The following is a 23,917-nucleotide window of genomic DNA, read 5'->3' as shown; positions in this document are numbered from 1 at the left end:
TATATTCACAGGCACATAAAATTTCTTTTAAAAAAGTCTGGGGGAAGAAAAGCTGTAATTTTTCTTGTGTCACTGGATTTGATTAACCTTATGATAAAATAATTCTTCCTTGGTTTTAGTCCTAGTCTTTCATGTTCTTAAACTTTAGTTACACTTTTACTGGATATAGGAAGAGGTCAAATGACCACATCTTACATCTTCATAAAGTAGCCCAAAAAGTAAGGAATCAATAAAATCTATTAAAAGAGGTTTCTAAGAAATGTATCTCTTAGAATAAGTGCTTTCACCTGACCTTCAATTCCAAGTTGGGATTATATTTAAGACTCCAAACTTACCTTAGGACACGTAGGATTTCTTGCTGTTTCAATCATTAATGAGGATCCCATTCTATCCCTTTATTAAAGAAGGAAAATTAAAGTACATCAAAATGACTGTATCTCCTAACACTGGGGAACATACAATATTCAAATACTGTTTGCTCAGGGTTTTGTTCAAAGTACTATGAATGACAAAAAAGAAATATAAAAATCTCCTCAGGTGCCTGATAGTATAATTAATGCACATAAAGCAATAGAGAGTTGAGGTGCAGCTTGAGAAGGACACCAAAAGATGACAAGGCAACACATTCAACCCTGTCTGGGGAGTAAAGAAAGGCACTGAGGCAGAATAAACCGCTGTTTTCAGGGTCCTCCTGAGGGATAAAGGGGCTGTGTTCAGATAAAACTACAGAAGTATGTAGACTAGTAACAGAGTAATCTAAAAACCACATCAGGACATTTAGACTTTAAACTTGCTCTAGCAACACAGAGCCAATTGTCACTCCTACAAAATGCTTTTTAAATCATTGGCGCTGGGCTCTGAATTAACTGCAACATTACAGATCTTGTCCTTGGGCAGCAATTTCCACAATTCCATCATAAGGGAGTTTTGTTCCAGAGCAGATTTTTTTCCTGACTTAAAAGTATGTGTCTTTGGGTGCCTGGGTGGCTCAGTGGGTTAAGCCTCTGCCTTCGGCTCAGGTCATGATCTCAGGGTCCTGGGATCAAGTCCCACATCCGGCTCTCTGCTCAGCGGGGAGCCTGCTTCCTCCTCTCTCTCTCTCTGTCTGCTTCTCTGCCTACTTGTGATATCTGTCAGATAAATAAAATCTTAAAAAAAATGTGTATTTTCCCCTGTACTGGATATAAGGACTATGTTTTTTTTTTACCAACTTGCCTCAATAAGAAAAACCATGTTTCTAGTGACTTTCTGTCAAACAATATTCATGATTCTCGAATAGAGTATTAGTGAATTTTACGTACCAGTAGTATGTACAAATTAGGCGATGACCTACCCTTTATTGTATTTCATAAATATCAATGTAAAATACTTTCTAAATCTTTAAAAAAGGTATGTATGAAAATGCATACAGTCTAGAAAAAGACTAGAAGAATATACATACATCGATTGCAAAGTCCACAGCTCTGAATAAGACTGTGGGTAATTTTAAAGGCTTCAATACGTATTTTTGGAAAGTGTATTTACAGTATTCTGGAAACAATGTTTAAAAATCATTAATGTTTTAGAAGAATATCTGTTAATGACTTGAAAGAGACTAATACATTAAGTAAAAACAACAGGTGTGTGTCTATGTATAATACGGTCTCAATTTTTTAAAAAGGCAATTGCAATTTCTACATGCAAATCTCACACATGAACTAAAAAAAAAATGACTGGAATTATACACCAAAATATTAACAATGATCAACTCTAATTACTGGGATCAATAATTTAATATTATTTCTAATTTTTTGTCATTTTTCAAATAATATGCATATATTATTTATAGAATCAAACATTAAAAAAAAAAAAACTAGTAACTTACTTAAGAATATTTTCCCATGTTTGACTGTCATAAAATGCATGGCTCCAGCTCATTTTGACTGTTCCAACAATGACATTTTGTGAAAACACATCAGATCCTAATTTTCGGTAAAGTTCCTCACATTCATCCAAAGGCATATGAAACAATCCCAACATGAATGCTAATATAGCACCTGAAAGAAGGAATGTTTGGTTTTTACCAGTGTCGACATTACAATACTTATAAGACTTTCCACGTCACAGACCTGGTTAAAATTCTAGCTCTGATCTGTACCACCTGGGGACCAACTATGTAACCTCTAAGAGCCCAATTTTTTCATCTCTAAAATAAAGATAATAACTAAAATTTATAATGTTCTTATATAGGGAACACATGTAAAGGGCTTTAACTGGCCTCAATAAGGACTAAATAAATGTTAACCAATGATTATCAGGATTAATTTTTAAGATATAGGATTTTTTTTTTACATCAAACTAAGTAATACATAGTTTAGATACCATGGTCAATGACGTTATTTCTAACATTAATAAATTCCTTAGTTTTAGTCACAGAATACAGTATATTTGACAACTTACCAATTCACTAAAATAACTACTCCTTTGAGTTGGTCCGGGGAACTAAAATAATTAAAGAAATTAGGTCTCTGGGATAGCCTTTTAAATAGCTGATTTCATGTCCTGGCTACACTTGGTAGGACACACTGCCACCTAGCGTACCTAACTGGTCTAACCCTGAACTAAGGAGAAATGTAGGGGAGAAAGCTTTGCTGATGGGGGGAGGGGGGCAAAGATCTATACAGCATTAGGGCTTACTCTGAGATTGCCCACAAAGGAAAAACAGGAACTCATTATCGTAATGTGTTTTAAATATTGTATGTATTTTATTATACTCAGTCTTATTCTAGTAAAAGAAAACAGCTTAGGTTTTAAAATAAATTGAACGGCATTACGAATTTATAATAGAAATTACTTTTTTCAATTTGCAGAAAATCCCTAATTAACACAAGAAATAACTTGCCAAAAAACTAACTGCCTTTTAAATAGAACTACTATAAAGATAAGCAGATGGGGTGCCTGGGTGGTACAGTTATTAAGTGTCTGCCTTTGGCTTGGGTCATGATCCTATCATCCTGGGATCGAGTTCCACAGTGGGCTCTCTGCTCAATGGGAAGCCTGCTTCTCCTTCTCCCACTCCCCCTGCTTGTGTTCTCTGTCAAATAAATAAATAAAATCTTCAAAAAAATTATGTTAAACACATAGATTCTCACATTTACCGATTTAAATTCTGGCTTTAAACAATCAAGTAAGAAATATAATATAAGAACAATTTCCTGGGCACCTGGGTGGCTCAGAATATTAAACGTCCAATTCCTGGCAAGGCTCAGGTCCTGAACTAAGGGTCAAAAGGGTGAAGCCCTGCCTCAGGCTCCACGCTGAGCAGGAAGCCTGCTTAAGATTGTCCCTCTGTCCCTCACCCCTACTTGCACAGGACCCGCGCTCTCTTGCAAAAACAAAACAGAACAACAAACAAACACCACCTCTGAATGGTAACTTATTACCACAAACATTTTATAAAGTTCATTAGGCCAATCAAAGGATTATTCTTCAACAAAACATAAAATACCCATCACTTCTGAGAATGACCATCATTTTAAATGCACACTGCAGGGACACAGGGCTTCTATTTAACAATAATTACCCGTGCTCACACCACAGATGTAATCAAAGAGCTGATGAACTGGCTTCTGAGTAAGTTCAACCAATTTTCGCAGTGTCTGAAGGGCAACCACACCCCTACAGAAAAAAAAAGAAAAATGAAAATTCCCGTTTCAAGGAAATTAAGTCTTGAATAAAACAAGCCCACAAGTTGCTTTTCTAGCTTATATGCTAACAGGGAAACTGATAATATAAATTAATGTCAGTAAAAATGGCCTGTTTTTAAGAGCACTTTCAAAACTCCAGTAGCTAAATAATGGAATAAAACCTGTGTCACAACAGCAAATTTTAATTTATACTAGTATCTCTCTGAACATGACTGTAAAGATGAGAACGTAAGATGTTCTTTTAAACACCCCAGACTGGAAAATACTTAAAACCTGCACTCACCAGTTCTGGAACACTGTATATTAGTTTCTTCTCTCTGCAGTATAAGTTGGTGCCTATGCTTCTACATATTTTTGTTTTCTGCATTTCACTAGTCATACTTTCAAGCTTTTAATTATTCATCTTTTTTTTTTTAAAGATTTTATTTATTTATTTGACAGATAGAGATCACAAGCATGCAGAGAGGCAGGCAGAGAGAGAGAGGAGGAAGCAGGCTCCCTGCTGAGCAGAGAGCCCGATGTGGGGCTCGATCCCAGGACCCTGGGATCATGACCCGAGCCGAAGGCAGAGGCTTAACCCACTGAGCCACCCAGGCCCCCTAATTATTCATCTTTTAAAACTTTCAACAACTTCAAGACAATGAATGCCCTGCCATTAGTATTACTTTATGCAGCTGACTTTGTTTACTTTTGGATCCTAGCCAAAGGCAGAAAAGAGCTTAATGATGAATGTGGAAAATGAAAAGAGGCCAGGAGGTATATGCCAATTCAGGATGTGTGTAATGTGTGGACAATTCTTAATGCTGGGAGAATATACAGAAACAATGAAATGGTCTAAACCCAATACAAGATGTGGGGCAGAAGGGTCCTGGCTATAGTTAGGCATCACCAAATACAACCTAGAGTGTCAAAGTGTGCTTTGATACTGCTAAAAGGAAACCACGAGAAAATACTCTAATATTAAAGTAGGAAACCAAAAACGCTGATTTTTTTTTTTAATTTTAAGAAGTAATGTGGCTTTGAAGAGAGGTAGTAAAAGATGAGGAGATGGCTTATCAAAGAGATACACTATGAAATCAAAGTGAGACATGAAGAATTAGAGATAATGCCAGATAAATATACTTAACAATGTGACCTCCATTATCTTATAAGAAAGAAATAAAAAATGCACATACATACTCATGCAAGAAAAAAAAATCTGAAGAAATAAGTCAAAATACTAAAAATCTGGTAATTGTGAGCTATATTTTTTGGTTGCTTTTCTTTATATTTCTTTTTTTTCTCCTCCAAGTTTTACTTGTATAATCAGGTAGAAAACTATTTTAAAATGCTGTATTTACAAATCAATTCATGTCATATTTAGAAATAAATACACTTGCCAGATTGATTCTCTCAGCCTAACACTTTACGGGGCATTCATACACAAAAGCAATAGAAGTGGGGCACCTGGGTGGCTCAGTGGGTTAGGCCTCTGCCTTTGGCTCAGGTCATGATCTCAGGGTCCTGGGATCGAGCCCCGCATCGGGCTCTCTGCTCAGAAAGGAGCCTGCTTCCCCCTTTCTCTTTGCCCGCCTCTCTGCCTACTTGTGATCTCTGTCTGTCAAATAAATAAATAAAATCTTTTAAAATAAAAAAAATTAAAAAAAAAAGGCAATAAAAGTTATGGGTTCTTTTTCTCCCAAGCCCTTGTATCTTATTCCTCTCAGCACAAACTTACCATCCTGGCTGCATTCTCAAGTTCCCCTCAAGCAAGGTTTCTCAGCTTAGCAAGAGGGACATTTCGGGCTGGAAAACTCTTTGCTCTAGGGCTATCCTGTGCATTGTAGGGTTTCAGCATTAATTGCCCTCTTCTCACTAAACACAAAGTGGCAGTCACCCAGCTCCAACAACCAAGAATGCCTCCAGACACTGAACTATGTCCTCTAGATAGCAAAATCGCCTCCAATGGAGAACTGCTAATCTACACCTCCCTTCATCCTAACTCACCTTTATATCTTCCCAAATGTCTTCACTCCAATTTCCTCCCTGGATGACTAACAAAACTCCTATTCTCTAAAATCAAATATTTACTGGTCCCAAAGCTCTTTTCAACATATTTATCACTCTAAATAGATAGCTGAATGTTCCTGACTGTTCCTTCAGAATTCTACTCAAAAAGAAGTCACAGTCACAGGTGGTTGCCAAAAGGGGTGGGTGGGTGGGGTTGACAAAATGGGTGAGGAGATCAGAAGGTATAAACATCCAGTTACACAATAAATAATACAATAAATGCATCCAGGGGATATAAAGTACAACGTGCTAACATAGTTAATAATACTGTACTGCATACTTGAAAGTTACTAGAAGAGTTAATCTCAAATGCTCTCAACTCCAGAAAAAAAGTTATTAACTCTGTGTGGTGATGGATGTTAACTAGACTTATTGTGATCATTCTACAAAATAAACAGGCATCAAATCATTGTGTTGTATATCTGAAACTAATATACCAAGTCGGTATCTCAGTATTTTTTTAAAATGAAAAAAAAGTCATAATCATAATCATGCTCTAAAATAATCATGATTATTCTCTAAAATAGCACTTACTCTTTGCCACTTTGCTTTTTTTCTTCATAGCACCCCTTACTATTCAAGAATACATTTTTGCTTTTCTATTTGTTCTTTCTTCCTCTGGAATACTAGTACCATGAAGACTTAGATTTTGTCTGTTTTGCTTACAGATTCCTGGATCCAAATCAGTGTTAAGAACAGTGTTAAGAACAGGTGACTCAATGAATGATACCAACTTTTCCATCTGTCCTGATCTTAATGGCAGAGAGGACTGGCTTCTTCCTGCTCCTCAGTGAAATTCCTTACTCACTGAACTCCTACTTTCCTTACTTCCCATCACTTTTAACCAATTTTATAAACTAGAATGATTCTAATTCATTACCACTTCATCTATCGTATGAATGATGTTCACCTTCTTCAGTTATTTCACTTCCATAAGAAACATCCAAAAATTATTCTGAAACTTTTCTTTTCTCAATCAACTCAATCTTCATTTGCCGAATTAGCACTTCTATACTGCTATGTGAAGCCTTCTATTCAGCATGTTCAAAAACAGAACTGTCTTTCTCAATACCAATCACCTCCTCCCATTTCCCTGCAGTTCTGCCCCAGGCATCCATGGGTGTCTCCATTCAGGAGTGCTCTCGATCTCCTTCTATATCCAATTCCCCTTTTCTTCAAAGTTTTCTTGCATATTTTTCCTCCCTCCTGCTTCCCACGGCTACCATCTGAAGGTATTATTTTATTGTCCTCCGCCTAGATGGTTAAATAGCTTTTTCCCTCATCACTCACACCGTTACTGATATTGGTGTCAAAATGAAAAGAATCTGGCTGACATAGAGGAGCTCAGAATTTAACAAAACAATAAGCGTAGTACTTGGACATACAAGATAGTAATTGGCAAAGCAGGTGTATCAGAGAATGTAATCAGAGAGATAAAGTAATCAAAGAACAACAGGCAGGGCATGTACTATCAATTTCAGAGATGAGAGCAGAGATGGCAGGAAACCTGAATCCAAGCTAGAACATCTGGTGTTGGGGGCGGGGAGGCTAACACCAAAGGATCTAACCAACAAGCAGTAAGAGGAACTCAACAAACTAATCAGAAGCAGCACGGATGAACTGCCAACAGCAAGAACGAAGTCCGACGGCGAAACTACCTCCTTCTGAGCTAAGAATGCACTAAATATTTCTAGTGTGGCACCAGAACCAGCATCTGCAGCTGAGAACGTGGGGACTCAGAAAGTTACTGATACAGACTCCTTTTATAGCAATCTCTTTATTAAGTGACTAGCTGACTGATAAACACCAGTAAGATAAATATAATTAAAGAAAGCTAATGTTACAAAACATTGCCAAGATTTTTTAAGTCATGGTTGATATACTGTCCTAAACTAACAAGAAGGTCTGAAGAGACCAAACTGAAATAAATACTAGGTCAAATTAAAATAAAAGCAAATTCAGGTATATGCTGAAGAAGCCCTTAGGGCACCTGAGTGGCTCAGCTGGTTAAGCAGCTGACTGTATTTTGTCTCAGGTCATGATCTCAGGGTCCTGGGAAAGAGCCCCCATATCTGGCTCCACGCTGAGCATGGCTCCTGCTTGAGATTCTTTCCCTCCCTTTCCCTCTGCCCCTCCCCCCACTCATGCTCACTCTAAATGAAATTAAAAAAAAAAAAAACAAAACAAAGAAGCTCTCAAATGGATCAAGTAATAAATTAAGAAAAACTATTTCATGTTTTATTTTAAACATTTGGTTTTACAATGATATAGCTACTATACTTACACAGAATCAGTTAAAAAAAAATTCTGGCTGAACTGGATCTATAGGATTTAAAAAATCATTTTTCTAGCTTTACCTTGTTCCTCCACCATCAATTGTAAGAATTCGGATTCCTCTTCCTTTCACGGGATCCACATAGCCAATTAAGGCCAAAATTTCTCTAACTGCAGCCTGAAGAGTTTCATCCTTAATTTGTCTCAATCTTAATAAATACGGAATAATTTTTTCCTGTATGGAGAAAAAAGTATTTTATTGCTTTTGTCAAATGAAGAGTGAAACTGTATGATTTTTAACCAACATATGTAGACCACATATAATCACAGTGCCAGGGTTTATTACTTTCTTAATAATCTTAAATGACATTACTTTTTAACATATAAATGTCAATTAGCATTTAAAATATATTTCTTCTAATATCTAGATTAAGAATTAACCTCAGTACAAATATTTTCTTTAAAAGATACAATGCTTAATAATTAGAAAATATATAATTTGCTTAACAGAAATTTACAAAGTATTAATTGTTACAACAAAAGATTAACATTATAAATTGTATAAACGATTTTCTCCAAATCCTAGAGATAAACTTCTTCATAGTAATTACTGGAAATTGAACTTGTTATTAAAAAAAAAAATAAACCATCTTGTGAATATAGGATATAAGGGTAGCTCATAGTGAAATATAAACAAATGTCAATACCTATAACTAAGGCAGAAGGCAAAAGCTGACCATTACAATAAATAACCCAAATTCATTACATTTAAGTAATTTGTTTAAACAAAACTAGGACTCTGAGATTCTATATGTTTAATTTCATATTGGTGACCAGAGGCAAGAGCTTAACTTCTAGGGTTCTACACTGAGTTTATCAGAGATTCTCTAGGTTCTGTGCACAAAAGCACCTTATACGGTCAGAAGCCCAGGCTTAAGGGAATCTGAGACTAGCAACTAAACTTGTGCTATGTAATCTTCCTTCAATAAATTAAAAAAATAATCCAAATGTATCACTCATTTTGTTTCTTTATGATAAATCAATGTGAAGTAATATTGTTCTAAATTCTTTTTCAGTTGCTTTTTTGCCCTGGCTAATGTTGAGCTTCAACGTCCCACAAGAAGAGTCTGAACAACGGTGGGCATGGGAATATAAATTTCCATTTCTGGTTAGAACAGTCTCTTTCCAAGAACTAGAAAACGTTAATAAAAGACAAAAGAAGTTCCATCTGTTCAAAAGCATCAGAGGGCTCCTGAAGCGATGAGAACAGGAGGGGTAAGAATCTGGAGAGAGAAGTGCTAAGAAGTGAGCTCAGGACGCCTGGGTGGCTCAGTTAGTTAAGTGTCTGCCTTTGGCACAGGTCAAGACCCCAAGGTCCTGGGATCAAGCCCCATCTCAGGCCCCCTTCTCAGTAGGGAGTCTGCTTCTCCCACCTGCTGGTGGGCACATGCGCATGCGTAACTCTCTTTCTCCAATAAATAAATAAAAGATGAATTCTTTTAAAAAATAAGTGATCTCATAAACTATAGCTTGTCTTCCCTTGAGGCTTTTGCTTATTTGGGGAAGAAACAGAAGACTGAAAAACTGGGACTGGCTCAGACAGAGGGCCAGCAGAGTTAAAAGGTAACTCCAAGAGTGGGAAAATACATTTACAAAAAATACATAGTTATTGTATATTACTATTATATATAATATTATATGTAATATATGCCATATATAAAAAAACTTAAAGAAATTCTTCAAGTCAGTAAGAAAAAGTTGATCAACCCAAAGGAAAAATGAGTAAGACGTGCAAAAGGCACTTCACACAAGGTAAGCACACAAATGGCCAATAAGCATTGGAAAAGATGCTAACCTTCACAGTTACCAGAGAAATGCAAACTAAAGCCACAATCCAGTATCACTAAACATCCAACACAATGGCTAAAATAAAGACAATAAAGTGTTGGAGAAGTAGAACCACCAGAAGATCAATACAATTTTGGCGGAAGTATAAGTTGGTATAAACACTTTGCAAAACTATTTGGCAGAATCTATTAGAGATGAAAATAGGCATACTTCATAACCAAGACCACTATTCTTGGATATACACTCCCAAAGAAATAAAGACCTGTGTTTCCCAAAAGATATATCCCAGAAGCACTATTCCTGAATACTCCCAGACTGGAAACTATTCCAATGTCCATCAGCAGTAAAATGGATACATGGTCCTATATTCATATCACAGAATCCATCACAATGTGAATGTTTCATAATCATAATCCACCTTGAAGGTTCTCACAAATAATGTCAAGTGAAAAAAACAGATATAAAAGAGCACAAGCTGTACCACTCCATTTATAGAACACGCAGAGAAAGGCACAACTAACCTAGGGTGCTAAAAATCAGGTAATGGTCAATCTTTTTGGAGACAGTGAATGGAAGGGGGCATAAAGAGATGAGGGTTATACAGATGTTTTCAATTTTTGAAAATTCATGGAGCTGTATGCTTACATATACTTTTCTGCCCATGATACTTTTGTAAGAAGTTAAAGTTTTATGAATGAACTTGGGGCCCCTACCAAGCAAAGCGGAGATGAATTCAGCTTTCAAAAAAAGAGAGAAGGGAGGAAAAAATTTATCAAAATACGATTTATGAAAACCTAGGGAGTCCACAATGATAGTTTTAAGAAATGCCAAAAATTTCCTGTCACCAATGGGGCAGCTTTAAAGCATCTCTTTACTTTGAAAATTGGTGACTAAGTAAAAGGAAACTAAGCATTTTTCTTGCTTATCCTGTAAAACTGCTCTTTGAGAGTAACCAAATAGCTCTAGCTAGTAAAGGAAAGCTCTACTTTTACAGACGAATGTCAATTACAATGCAGAAAGAGTGGCAGAATTAGAAATTTATCATTTTGCAACCCTAATGAAATGACTAGTTCTGGATTAGGTTAATGGCTGATGGGATTATGATTCTAGCCTAAATGTCCAATGAGAAGATCAGACTGTCATCTCCCTAATCCAGTGGTCAACACTGGTTCTTCAACCAGTTATACGTGTTCTGGTATGATGGAAGATGAGACACATGGCAACATATACAATGTGCTCTAACAAGAAGTTTAACTTAACCAAGTCTTTATGTTTATATTCCAGTATTCAGCAAATACAAAGGAACAAGGAATACATCAAATAACACCAATGAGGAGGAAGCCCCATAAAAATTCAAAGTAATCCTTGAGGAGAACACAGGCAGCAACCTCTTCCACCTCAGCCGCAGCAACATCTTCCTAGGAACATCGCCAAAGGCAAGGGAAGCAAGGGCAAAAATGAACTATTGGGATTTCATCAAGATCAAAAGCTTTTGCACAGCAAAGGAAACAGTTAACAAAACCAAAAGACAACTGACAGAATGGGAGAAGATATTTGCAAATGGCATATCAGATAAAGGGCTAGTGTCCAAAATCTATAAAGAACTTAGCAAACTCAACACCCAAAGAACAAATAATCCAATCAAGAAATGGGCAGAAGACATGAACAGACATTTCTCCAAAGAAGACATCCACATGGCCAACAGACACATGAAAAAGTGCTCCACATTACTCGGCATCAGGGAAATACAAATCAAAACCATAATGAGATATTACACACCAGTCAGAATGGCTAAAATTATCAAGTCAGGAAATGACAGATGCTGGTGAGGATGCGGAGAAAGGGGAACCCTCCTACACTGTTGGTGAGAATGCAAGCTGGTACAGCCATTCTGGAAAACAGCATGGAGGTTCCTCAAAATGTTGAAAATAGAACTACCCTATGACCCAGCAATTGCACTGCTGGGTATTTACCCTAAAGATACAAACGTAGTGATCCGAAAGGGCATGTGCACCTGAATGTTTATAGCAGCAATGTCTACAATAGCCAAACTATGGAAAGAACCTAGATGTCCATCAACAGATGAATGGATAAAGAAGATGTGGTATATATACACAGTGGAATACCATGCAGCCATCAAAAGAAATGAAATCTTGCCATTTGTGACGACGTGGATGGAACTAGAGGGTATCATGCTTAGTGAAAAAAGTCAGTTGGAGAAAGACAACTATTACATGATCTCCCTGATATGAGGAAGTGGAGATGCAACATGGGGGGCTTGGGGGGTAGAAGAAGAATAAATGAAACAAGATGGGATCGGGAGGGAGACAAACCGTAAGTGACTATTAATCTCACAAAACAGAGGGTTGCTGGAGGGAGGTGGGTTGGGAGAGGGGGGTGGGGTTATGGACATTGGGGAGGGTGAGTGCTGTGAAGTGTGTAAACCTGGCGATTCACAGACCTGTACCCCTGGGGATAAAAATACATTATATGTTTATAAAAACAAATAAATAAATTAATTAATTAAAAAAATTCACAAAGTGAGCCACTCTACAAGACAATCATTTGGACCCAATCAGTTATACAAAAAGCATTTTCGACTTGGGTATACAATGAGATGACAATTTATTGATACAAAGAGGTGTATATTACAAACTGAAAAAAAGAAAATAAAAAACAGACTATAAAGCAGTACATATAGAATGACTTTACTTTGGTATATTATATATATGCACAGAACAATTTCTAGAGAAATACTGCAGCAGACATTACTAATGTTCACCAATATCCAATTTGCTCTTCCTCTCAGGCACACAAAGGCAGTACTTGGGCAGGATAAGTAACTCATGAGTAGAAGAAACCTGTGGCACTTTCTGATGAAATACTCTTATTCCACTAGAGTGAGATCATGGAGGACACGTATGGAAACATACAAGAACAAGATCAAAGTAGCCACCTCACAGAGGGTCACTGTCCTGGAGAGTCACCCAATGCCCAGGTGACTTTGCACAAGGACAAATAAGCCTCTGTTGTGTTAAGTCACTGAGGTTTTGATACTATTTATTAGAGTTTAACTCGGCTTCATCTAATACAGACAGACACTAATAAATTTACAGTGATAATCTCTTGGGTAGTAGAAATAAATATGTTATTCTTATTTTCTTATTTTTGTTTTTATTTTTTAAAAATTTTTTACAAAGTTTATGCTGCCCCTTTTTTAAATAATAAAAAGTTATTTTTTTATTAAAAAAATAATGAAAGGAGAATGCTTTCATCAACAATGAAGAAACCAAAAAGGGCAATTTCCTAGATGTGGCTGCCATGAATGCAGCACATCACACACACACACACACACACACACACACACACACGGTAACTAATCTACCAAAGACAATTCACTCTCATTTGGCCACCATAAATATGATATACAAAAAAGTAAAATTCATATAAATGTTTTAGAACAAACAATTCTAGCATTTTTCAAAAGCTCAGTTCTTTTGAATAATTAAAACTTCATTGGGAAAGTTCACATGAGACTGTGCATGTGAACATGTCTTAATTTATCCAGTTCACTCTTTTTGAGATGCTTCTTATTTAGGAAAGTGGTTAAGAACTTTTTACAGACTATCCAGATTTTCAATCATACTTGATTGGAATAGACATTCCTACAACACACAACTCCTTGGTATTGAAGGGTCCTTAGATGTGAGATCAGTAATGCAAAATAAAAGCGCCCTCAAAGTTTCTAATAGCATGACTATTCATAATAGACTAAAACTGAAAAGTACCCAACAATTCATCAGTAGTACAATAAATAAGTTGTGATACATTCACACCATGGAATATGAAAGCAGCAAGAATGAATGTTCTACAACAATGAGAACGATTACTACCAACATGATGAATGGAAAAACCCAATCACAATAGTTTATATAAGGTACAAAAAAACCCCTAAACTAATCTAAACTACTTTGGGGAAACTGTGATTGAAGGGGGCATAAGGAAGGCTTGTGAAGTCCTGGTAAATTCTGTTCTTCATCTGAGTGCCAGTTACATGGATGCCTTTAGTTTGTGAAAAATCCACTGAACTTGATTCCAATAACTGCAGGTTGTACTGTACTTCAATAAAACATTTTTTTAAAGTTCTTTAAAGTATGCAAGTCTATTTTAGATCTTTGCTTCAGTATATCCCTGAAATAGTAAATGGACTTAAAAGCTATCTACCTTTGGAAAAATCTGTCTTTTAGATAAGAGATTAAATAGCCATGAAAGATAATCCCCAGTTCTATGAACATGAAATTCTGAAGTTTAGCTTTATAATGTATGAATTATACAATATGAAACTATAGGAGGCTACCTTATATAAGGACTGAGGTAACTCTTCAGCAAAATGGTTGTCAAAAATTGGAATATGAACTAAGTTAACTTAGACTTTTCTGAATGGCAAGTTAAAAACAAGCATTAACAGATCTCTAAACAAATGTTAACAATATCCGTTCATTATATATTTGTAAACAGATGATTAAATATTACAAATAATTAGCAGTGCAATGGAAAGAGACTCAAGCACATCATTCATATTTTATAGTATTTCTCCGAAAATAGTCTGTTTAAATGGGTCTAAATTACCTTCACTATTTTATGTGTGAAAAAATTGAGGTGAAGAAAAGCTAATCATTTTATTAATATAATTATTAATCCAATTATCATTAAGATCATTAAAATGTTGACTTGCAAATACAAAAAGATCCAGAAGTAAAAATTACCTATGGTTTTACTTATGAATTACATCTCCCATCTTAAAAGAATAGCTATATAGTATCAACACATTTAAGAAAAATTTGGCAACTATTTTGTAATTCAGTGAACACACTGAGATTTATTTTCTATTTTAAAACATTTAATCTCAAAGTATAGATAGTAGTACGAACAGCATAATTTATCATCACAGAATAAGAGAATATTTAAGCATAATATATATAATAGAATAAGTGGGCCAATTACTGACTCTGTGACACATCATGTATATAATAAAAACCTAAAAATAGTTAAATTTAAAAAATGAAAGGTACTGCCTTCTCCATTACAGAAAGTGTGTTAGTGTTTTTATTCCAAGACAAAACCAGATAAATAAATTAGAATTACCTTGACAGCCACTCCTTTTCCTTCAGGAAATTCTAGAAGATGAAAAGTCAGTTCTTCAACCCTGTTAATGCAGAGCTTTGGGTCAGTTGTTCTTCTCAACGCCTGAACTAACGCCCGGGTTCTGTTATCAATACTCACTCTTGCAATAATCTACAAAGACATATTAAAATATATATGATTAGAATGTGAAACTTCTCTAGTAATATTAACACGTGATTAAGGTTTCTTAGGTCCCATAGGGAAATGGAATTTATGCATTTGACAAAAGTTAAAAGGTCAAGCAACACTGATAACGACTTGCCTTTTCTCGCTGAAGAGATAACTGCTTTTTCTCCTCTCCATTACTGTCTTTGCTGACAGGTTGCTCAGCTTTAACAGCCTCTTCCTGATCTTCTGGCTGACTCTTTGAATCATACTTTAATTTAGGGACAAGTCCACCAATATAACCACCTACTAAAGCTTGGACACCTTCAGTGGGACGAGAAAGAAAGTTAGCAATACTCTGTTTAGTAGAAACTGGAAGAGCCTCAGGAGTCCCGCTGGCACTTGCAGATTTGTCCACAGAATATAAAGAAGATTCTGAATCTCGCTTATCAGTCAGGATGCCAGGGTCTGGAGAGCTCGATTTCTCTTCTTCGACCTTTTTATCTTCAAGTTTGTCCTGGAAATGTTTATTTTCCTTTTTTTGAGACATTCTTTCCTCACGTTTGAAGTATGAATTAATATGATTTGATAAAAAGTAGAATGACTCTCCAAATCTTGTGGTTAAACTACTTGTGTAACGAAAAAGACTTTGTTTACCTACATCTTCATCTTTACCTAGACTATGACTTTCTGAAAAAGAACTCTTTTCTACTGATTTGTCACTGTATTTTTTCAGAGATTTGATGGCTTGTTTAATGCCTGTCTGTTTTAACCAACCACTATCTGATACTTTTCTTAATATTCGAGAACTTGGCTTAAATTGAGCTAAACGTGAGATCATTTCATTATGAGTGCCAAAAACAGCCTTTGAAACAGAGTTCAAAGTACTTTTAATACGGGACATACGAATGCTCACTTTTGTAAGTCCCTTGGGAGTAGAAGTGCTAAGTTTCAAAATTCCAATATGTAAACCATGGTTGCTTGGAGAGTAACAGTGCTTGCTCCAAGAATGGGCATCACTTTTGGTCAATTTACATCTTACTCTGCTTGTATGAAAACCTCTTTGTAGACTGGCGTGGCTTATCCTCCAGTAATGTTTAGGTGAGTATAAGAAATGCAGCTGCTTGCTTCTCTGCTTCCCACAAAGACTTCTTGCATTACTAAGGAGGTAAATATAATATATATCTATAGTCAAATTAATAGACATAACTTAAAAATCATTTATTTTCTATATGTTAGGATTTTCACTTCATTCCTGAATGCTTCATTTAAGAAATGCCATAATTCATGGTCTTACCTGAAATAGCAAGAAAAAAAAAATTAGGGTACAAGGTAAAATTGAAACTGGGTTTAAGATAAAATACTTCTCTACTTGAACTAAACTCAGTAGCTTGTCTCAAAAGAAGACAGAATAATGTATTTCCATTACAGATACTACAGATCTCCCTTTTAAGCTCACAGAAGACAATTCATTTTTCAGTACAGAATTTAGTGAAAAAAAAAAAGTTAGTAGGATGTTTCATGAGAACTAATTTAGGAAAGCTACCAAATACGTAAGTTTTCCTACAACACATAACTGAACATGCAATTTAGATACTATGCTGTTCTTCTTCTCTGTCAAAGTCTGGACTAGTTTATGTGACACCAGACTTTGAAGTCTTTGTAGAGTCAAGTCTTACACCACCTTGTTCACTGCAAACCATTTATAGAATATTTAACCTACATGGACATGGTACTAGATGCTGAAACCACAAAGACAAACACAATATGAAGGAACTTTCAGTCTAGGGCTACAGAGAGCCATGCAAAAAAACATTTCACTATCTAGTTGTGCTTATTAAATTAAAGGTCTGACTACAAGAAGCTATGTGCCACATCTAACAGACAAGGGGTTCATAACCACAATGTAAGATGAATGCAATTAAAAAAAGAAAGATTCAGCTGACAGAAAAATAGACAAAGGACGTTAGCAGGCCAGTTAATGTAGAATAAGAAGAAATACAAACAGTAAAATTATGAAAATATCCTTACCACATCAAAGAAAAATACTAATTAAAACATGCTTTGTTTTTACAATAGGTGATAATGTAAATGGTTGATAATATTCAGTATTAATAATAGGCTGGAGAAATGGGACACATAGGGCTATCTGACAATATCCAATGAAATCTTAAATACCTTAAATACTATCTATCACAATCTTAAAGGCATATTTTTTGATCAGCAATTTCACTATTAAAACTCTATTAAGAATCCTACAGAAATACTTGTATAAGAGTGCAGAGGTATATATACACATTCCCTAATACATTGACTGAAATAATGAAACAATGAAAAACAACTCTAAAGGTCTTCTAGAAAGGAATGGCTCAATAAACTATGGCATATATAAACTGCAGAATGGGTTACCATATATAGTATTCTGCAGCAGTTAAAGAAACTAGATGATCTGCCCATTCTTCATATACACTACAGTAAAAAAGGCCAGCAGCTATAATACATACACTATACACATGTGGAGATACAAAGACGTTAGGTAATGAAAGAGAAAAACCTATAGGTGCAGTTTAAATGTGAGGCTGTCCACATGTGGCACATGCATGCGCGCGCACACACAGATTCCGAAAGGGTAAGCACTAGTTTGTTTATTCTTGTGAACCAAGGAGTGGGATCAAAAGAGAACAAGGAGAGGGACTTTTTCTTTTTCCTTTTGTATTATCTGTATTTTTTACAATGAGCAAATAGTACCTTTGTAATTAAAAGCAAACAGAAAAAAGAAAAAAAGCAAATGGTTTTAGAACACATTAACAGTGCCATGAGAATGGTCAGAGCAAATATCCAAGTAAGTTCAAAAAATAATAAAAAGACACTAAAAACTGGACAAAGTTAAAAAGGAATTCATTAAGTAGAAAGCTGAGAACAGGAGAGAATTTTAATAGGAAAAAATACAAAGACAAAAAAAGCATTTAAGAAAGCATAAACAATATGAACAAAAATTGCAAGCAGTCTAGTTTCGCTCTAGGACCTAGAAAGAGTAATGAGAATAATGAGGGACAAGTAGATGATACTGCAAAGATGGTTTTGGGGGTCAAATTATGAAGGCTCTTACAAATCTCGCCAAAGAAATTAAAGATCAGACTGTCAATGAAATATTTTAAGCAAAGGAGTGACACTAGAAAGAGGATTCAGCAGATTTCTGACAGAATGGAACAGACAAGACTGAGAAAGATAGAAACCCAGAACCCCACTGTAAATGTTCAGATTACAGGGCGCCTGGGTGGCTCAGTGGGTTAAAGCCGCTGCCTTCGGCTCAGGTCATGATCCCAGGATCCTCGGATCGAGCCCCGCATCAGGCTCTCTGCTCAGCAGGGAGCCTGCTTCCCTTCCTCTCTCTCTCTCTCTGCCTGCCTCTCTGCCTACTTGTGATCTCTGTCTGTCAAATAAATAAATAAAATTAAAAAAAAATGTTCAGATTACAGTCTGAACTAAAAGCTTTGTAAATCACATGTATACATATGATTTCAAAATTCCAATTTTACAGAGAGACAGAGAGAAAAGAAACCAACACATCTACCTTCCCGGCTTTTCTGATATCCAGGATTTATGGCCAATGAATAAGTTGAATTAACATAAAAGCCCCACAATCCCCAAACCAGAAATACTTGAAAAAATACAATTAAAGTACCTGTGAATAAAAAGCCATGCTCAAAACTAGTAATGGACTCCTACAAGTCAACAACAAAAAAATCAAATAACCCAATTAAAAAAACTGGCAAAGAACTTGAGTAGAAATTTCTCCACAGAGGATATACAAATGGCCAACAAGCATATGAAAAGATGCTCAACATCACTGAATCATCAGAAAAATGCAAATCAAAACCAAATGAGATATCACTCCAGACTCATTAGGAAGGCTGTGATTAAAAACAAACAGAAAGGGACACCTGGTGGCTCAGTTGGTTAAGCAGCTGCCTTCGGCTCAGGTCATGATCCCAGGGCCCTGGGTTCAAGTCCTGCATCGGGCTCCTTGCTCACAGGGAGCCTGCTTCTCTCTCTGCCTCTGCCTGCCACTCTGCCTGCTTGTGCTTTCTCTCTCTGAGAAATAAATAAAATCTTTAAAAAAAAACAAAAACAAAAAAACAAACAGAAAATAACAAGTGTTGGCAGAGATATGGAGAAGTTAGAACCCTTGTGCACCGTTGCTGGGACTGTAAAATGGAGCAGCTGCTGCAGAAAATAGTATTGTGGTTCCTCAAAAATATTAAAAATAGAAATACCATAGGATCTAGCAACCCTACTTCTGGGTATATATCCAAAGGAATTGAAAGCAGGGTCTCAAAGAGGCATCTGCACACTTGTGTTCATAGCAGCACACAATACCAGCGGTGGAAACAACTCAAATGTCCATGGACAGATAAACAAAATGTATTTACCTACAATGGAATATTATTCAGCCTTTAAAAGGATGGAAAACCTGTCACATGTTACAACAGGGATGAACTCTTGAGGCTATTATTTTAAGTAAAATAAGCCAGTCACAAAAGGACAAATACTGTGTGATTCCACTTACACAAAGTATCTAGAGTATTCAAAGTCACTGCTATAGAAAGCAGAATGATTTCTAGAAACTGGAGAATGGGGCAAAAGGAGTGTCTAATGGGCACAGTTTTAGTTCCCTAAGATGAAAAAGTACTGGAGATGTTTTAGAACAATGTGAATGTACTTAATGCCACTGAACCACATACTTAAACATGGTAAAGATGGTAAATGTTATAATACTTGGTTTTTATTACAGTTAAAAAAAACCCAATAGTGGTAAATCCATAGTTGAGAAATCACAAGCCCGAGATCTTTTTCAGTCACATTGCTTGAATGGTGCACAGACCCCAAGCAAATGAAAACCAGTCAGAGCTGGTGAACCCCAAGGAGTTTCAGCAGAATCAACTAAAACTACCATTAAAGGGGGCACTTGGGTGGCTCAGTCTATCAAGCTTCTGACGTTGGTTTCAGCTCAAGTCTTGATGTCAGAGTCCCATCTCTGGCCGCGCAGTGAGCTGGGAGTCTACTTGAGATTCTCTCCCCCCCTCTCTCTGATTCTCCCTTGTTCTCACGCATGTGTGCTCAAGCTTGTGCTCTCTCTCTCACAAATAAGTAAGTCTTTAAACAACAACAAACTACCATGAAAGGATATTTCCAAAACTCAGGGCAAATGGGCTATTTTACTTGACATGATCAAGAGAACTGAGTTGACATTTTACTGGAGACCTCAAATAAGTAACAAAGCAAATTATTAAAATCTGGGAAAAAAGCATTCAAGGCAAAGGAAAAAGCAATAAAGTGTTGGAGACGGTAATGAGCTCTGTCTACTCAAGACTAAAAGAACCACCAGGTGGCTGAAGGTAAGTAAACACGGAAAATGCTGGAAAAATGGGCCCAATAGTCAAGCAGAAGACAGAGCTATAAAAGTAATGGGTCTGTATTGTTTCTTTCCAATGACATAACTCTCATAACCAATTATGAATACACCTAACAAGACACTGAGATACAGTATATAAAGCAAAAAAAAAAAAAAAAAAAGGAGGAATTATGGAAAGACTAGACAATCTTATGACAATATTTTAATACACCTCTTACAAACTACAATTCCAAGCAAAAATCAATAAACACAGAACTACCAACAAAATCAACAAGCTTAGTTTAGCTATTTCCAAATCACAACACTGATAAATGCAGATAAAAATTTTGAGAGTAAATTCTGCTGGAGGAGGTTAGACTACAAAAAGATAAAGAAAAGAATGTCAAGTGGCAGGTGCCATCACCTACTGAGAAAGAGCAGGGAAGACTAGGGTACCAACTATTAGGGTAGTATAAGTACACTGGAGAAATAAATAGAATAGGGAGGTACAGACCAACCTCTAGGGAATACAATTGTGTTTTAACTGGAGGAAAATAAGGGAACTGCTAGCTGGAGGCTCAGCTGAGGATAAAAGAATGAATCTACATAGGACTTCCCTAAGTTATTCCAATAATGCAGGCATAAAGTGACAAGGGTTTGAATTAAGGCACTGGTACTGTACTAGAGAAAGGATTACTTTGAGCCCCACTTTGAAAGTGGGGAAATAGCAAAACACAGGACTTGGTAACAGGGAAGAATGAATGGGGTGAGGAGAAGATGTCAAAACAACTCAAGTGTTTTTACTCAGAGATACATAGAGAATACCACTTGCGAAAACGAGATGACTGGGGGGACCAATTTAATATGAAAGAAAAATCTCTTGGATGAGCTAACATGGGACATTCAAATGTATGATAGGAACACAGGCTGTGGTTTAAGTCTGGAGATACCAGCACAGTGACAACTAAAAACCCAAGACTGGATTTACCAGGGGAAAAAAAAAAAAGTTTATAGTAATAATTCCTGAGAATTGGGGGATCACAGATCCTCGTCCTTGAGAAATTATTATTTGCATACACACACACACACACACACACACACACACACACACTATATTTTCCATAACATTTCAAGAGTCATGGACCTACTAAAGTATTTAGATTTGAAGTTTTGAAATTCTGTTTTCTTTAGAAAGAACAGGGTAGATCCTTGACTGACATCAAGAGTTAGGAAGAAGTCTTTCCAGAAACAAAAAAGCACAGGTGAAAAGATATCCTGAAAAAATCAGAGTCATGGAAACCAATACAACAGCAAGTTCTAAAAAAAACTCAATAATGAACAAAGTTAAGATATATAACATGGGAGAGAAAGATTATAACTAAGACATGTAATGACAGAAAGCTGTCCAAGGCTAAGAGTTCTAACTCTGACCTTTTCACAGATGCGTTCCACAAGTGAGGCAATATGTACCCTTCCGCGCAATTCCTTTGTCGTTACTGAGCAAAAGAACAACTCAGTACAAGCTGTACTTTTATCCGCTTAGTAAGTGATGCAAATAAATACACCAGTCAACTGATCTTCTCCCTCAACTTCACTATGAAGACATTCTCTCTAGACTTTAACATAGATCTAAGACAGAAATAGGAAAGTAAGATCAACATTGAGAAACAGTTTGGTAACAGAAATTATGAAGAACATGTTCTTATAATTAAAGTACAAGTAAATGGCGCAATTTAACAAATTAACTACAATGGGCTTGAAACAACTGCCTCCATAAGAGGCATCAATTCTCGGCTCACAGTTTAATACACTTTTTTTTTAAACTCTCGGATTTTAAAATGCTTACTATTTCACTGTTTTAACAGCAGTCCCTCAACACGATGAAGCGTACTTTTGTCAGTTGAAATCTCAGCAACAAGGACTATATGCAAGAACCAGATGCAGATGTTACTGGAAATAAAACCCCAATATAAAGAAGACAGTCCCTTATGGACACTTTTGTTTCCCCAAGAAGTCAGCACTTTCAAGGTACTGTATTAGGCGTAGACAGCAGGTTCCCCCCAGCACGGTGACAGAAATGACAATGACGGGGAGCACGGCTACACAACGATTCACACCGCTTCATCTCTGAAAAAGCACACACCTGAACCTGCCGAAGCAACAGCAACGGAGGGAGGGAGGGAGGGAGTCAGATGCGCGCGGGGAACCAAAAAGAAACCGCTGGCCACTCAAACACGCAGCGGAAGGCGCCCGTGCGCCGACGGTGGAGGACGGTGCAGAAGAGGGAAGCGTTTTCAGTCACTAGGGAACTGCGGGAGAACCCTCCAGTCCGGGCGCAGCCAAAACGATCGGGGCAACCAGGCTGGGAGCTGCGGGGGTGGGCCAGAAAGCGCAGGGCGGGACGAGGGAAACCAAAACAGGGTGACCTGGACCAGGCCAGCAGAACCCGAGGCGGCGGACGGCGGGGGCGGACACCGCGCACCAATCAGCCCCAGATCCGCGGCTCCTTCCGGTGCCCGGATGCCTCTTGGAACCTTGGTCCCGGGACCTCCTCGAAGCCCGGCGGCTCCCCGCCCTCTTCCTCTACAAGTGCCCTTCGAGGAAAGAGAAGGGCCACACAAGTGCCCGGGGAGGCCAGGCTGCCCTCTTCCCTAACCTATCGTCCCGCCTCTGTCCCCCCCAGCCGCCACTCACCGGGATGCAAGCCGCAACTATATGGGCAGCAGCGCCGACGCGCCTCCGGCCCGCACTGACATCCACTCTGGCCTGCCCGCATCAGCTGAGCTACCAACACAAACAGAAGAGCCGCGGTCGAGGCACCACCCCCACAGCTCCGTCCCGCCCCAGCGGAAGTGACGCACGCGCGGGCCGTATCTACCCGCCCGGCCCGGAGGAGGCCCTCCGCCCGGCTCCGGCCAGGGCCTCCCGGTCAATCGTTGCTCCCTTTCCCAGACATGCGCAATAGCGTCGGAGTGAGCGAAGGGCGGGAGACGTGCGTGCGTGCACGCGCCGTTTGCGTCGGGGGAGGTGCAGCGGGGTGGGGCCCGGAGGGGTCGCTTTCATATGTGTGTTTGCCTGCGGGCTTCCTCTTCCGGGTCTGGGAGGACCGTGTCTACGTGCGGTCCAATCCGCGGAGCTGGGCGCGCGTTACCCGTGGCCGAGAGGGTGGCGAGCGGCGTGGGGCGGTGCTCGTACCACTCTGCTCAGCCCTCTTGCTTTCTCCATTTCTGGGCATGGCCACCGCGGCTGCCACTTGTGTCATCGTATTGGAAGGTGGCCTGTAACATTACCACGGATGTCCTGCAAAAGGTCCCACACTTCACACTTAACATTTTTCGAATTCTGACGTTGTGTACATACCAGATGACCATCTGCA

General features: G+C 37.7%; 1 protein-coding gene across 2 annotated transcripts in view; it reads right to left on the bottom strand.

The window, feature by feature from the left end:
• Positions 1 to 23,433, bottom strand: part of LOC111155294 (patatin like phospholipase domain containing 8) — a 40,749-nt gene extending 17,316 nt beyond the window's left edge. The window contains exons 1-7 of one of the 2 annotated variants that reach the window (XM_022515433.1): positions 23,236 to 23,433; positions 15,304 to 16,443; positions 15,003 to 15,152; positions 8,093 to 8,244; positions 3,563 to 3,657; positions 1,865 to 2,036; positions 336 to 393 (exon numbers count right to left, since the gene is read on the bottom strand). In XM_022515433.1, the coding sequence (XP_022371141.1) occupies positions 336 to 393; positions 1,865 to 2,036; positions 3,563 to 3,657; positions 8,093 to 8,244; positions 15,003 to 15,152; positions 15,304 to 16,353 (1,677 nt within the window). In that variant the 5' untranslated portion in view covers positions 16,354 to 16,443; positions 23,236 to 23,433. The remainder of the gene's footprint in view (positions 1 to 335; positions 394 to 1,864; positions 2,037 to 3,562; positions 3,658 to 8,092; positions 8,245 to 15,002; positions 15,153 to 15,303; positions 16,444 to 23,235) is intronic. The other variant, XM_022515434.1, reaches the window with a different exon arrangement.
• Between the last annotated feature and the right edge of the window lie 484 nt (positions 23,434 to 23,917).

The sequence above is a fragment of the Enhydra lutris genome, unplaced genomic scaffold, assembly GCF_002288905.1.
Source record: "Enhydra lutris kenyoni isolate GAN:26980312 unplaced genomic scaffold, ASM228890v2 scaffoldscaffold40, whole genome shotgun sequence".
Classification (NCBI taxonomy): domain Eukaryota; kingdom Metazoa; phylum Chordata; class Mammalia; order Carnivora; family Mustelidae; genus Enhydra; species Enhydra lutris.
This window is presented reverse-complemented; position numbering and strand designations above follow the sequence as displayed.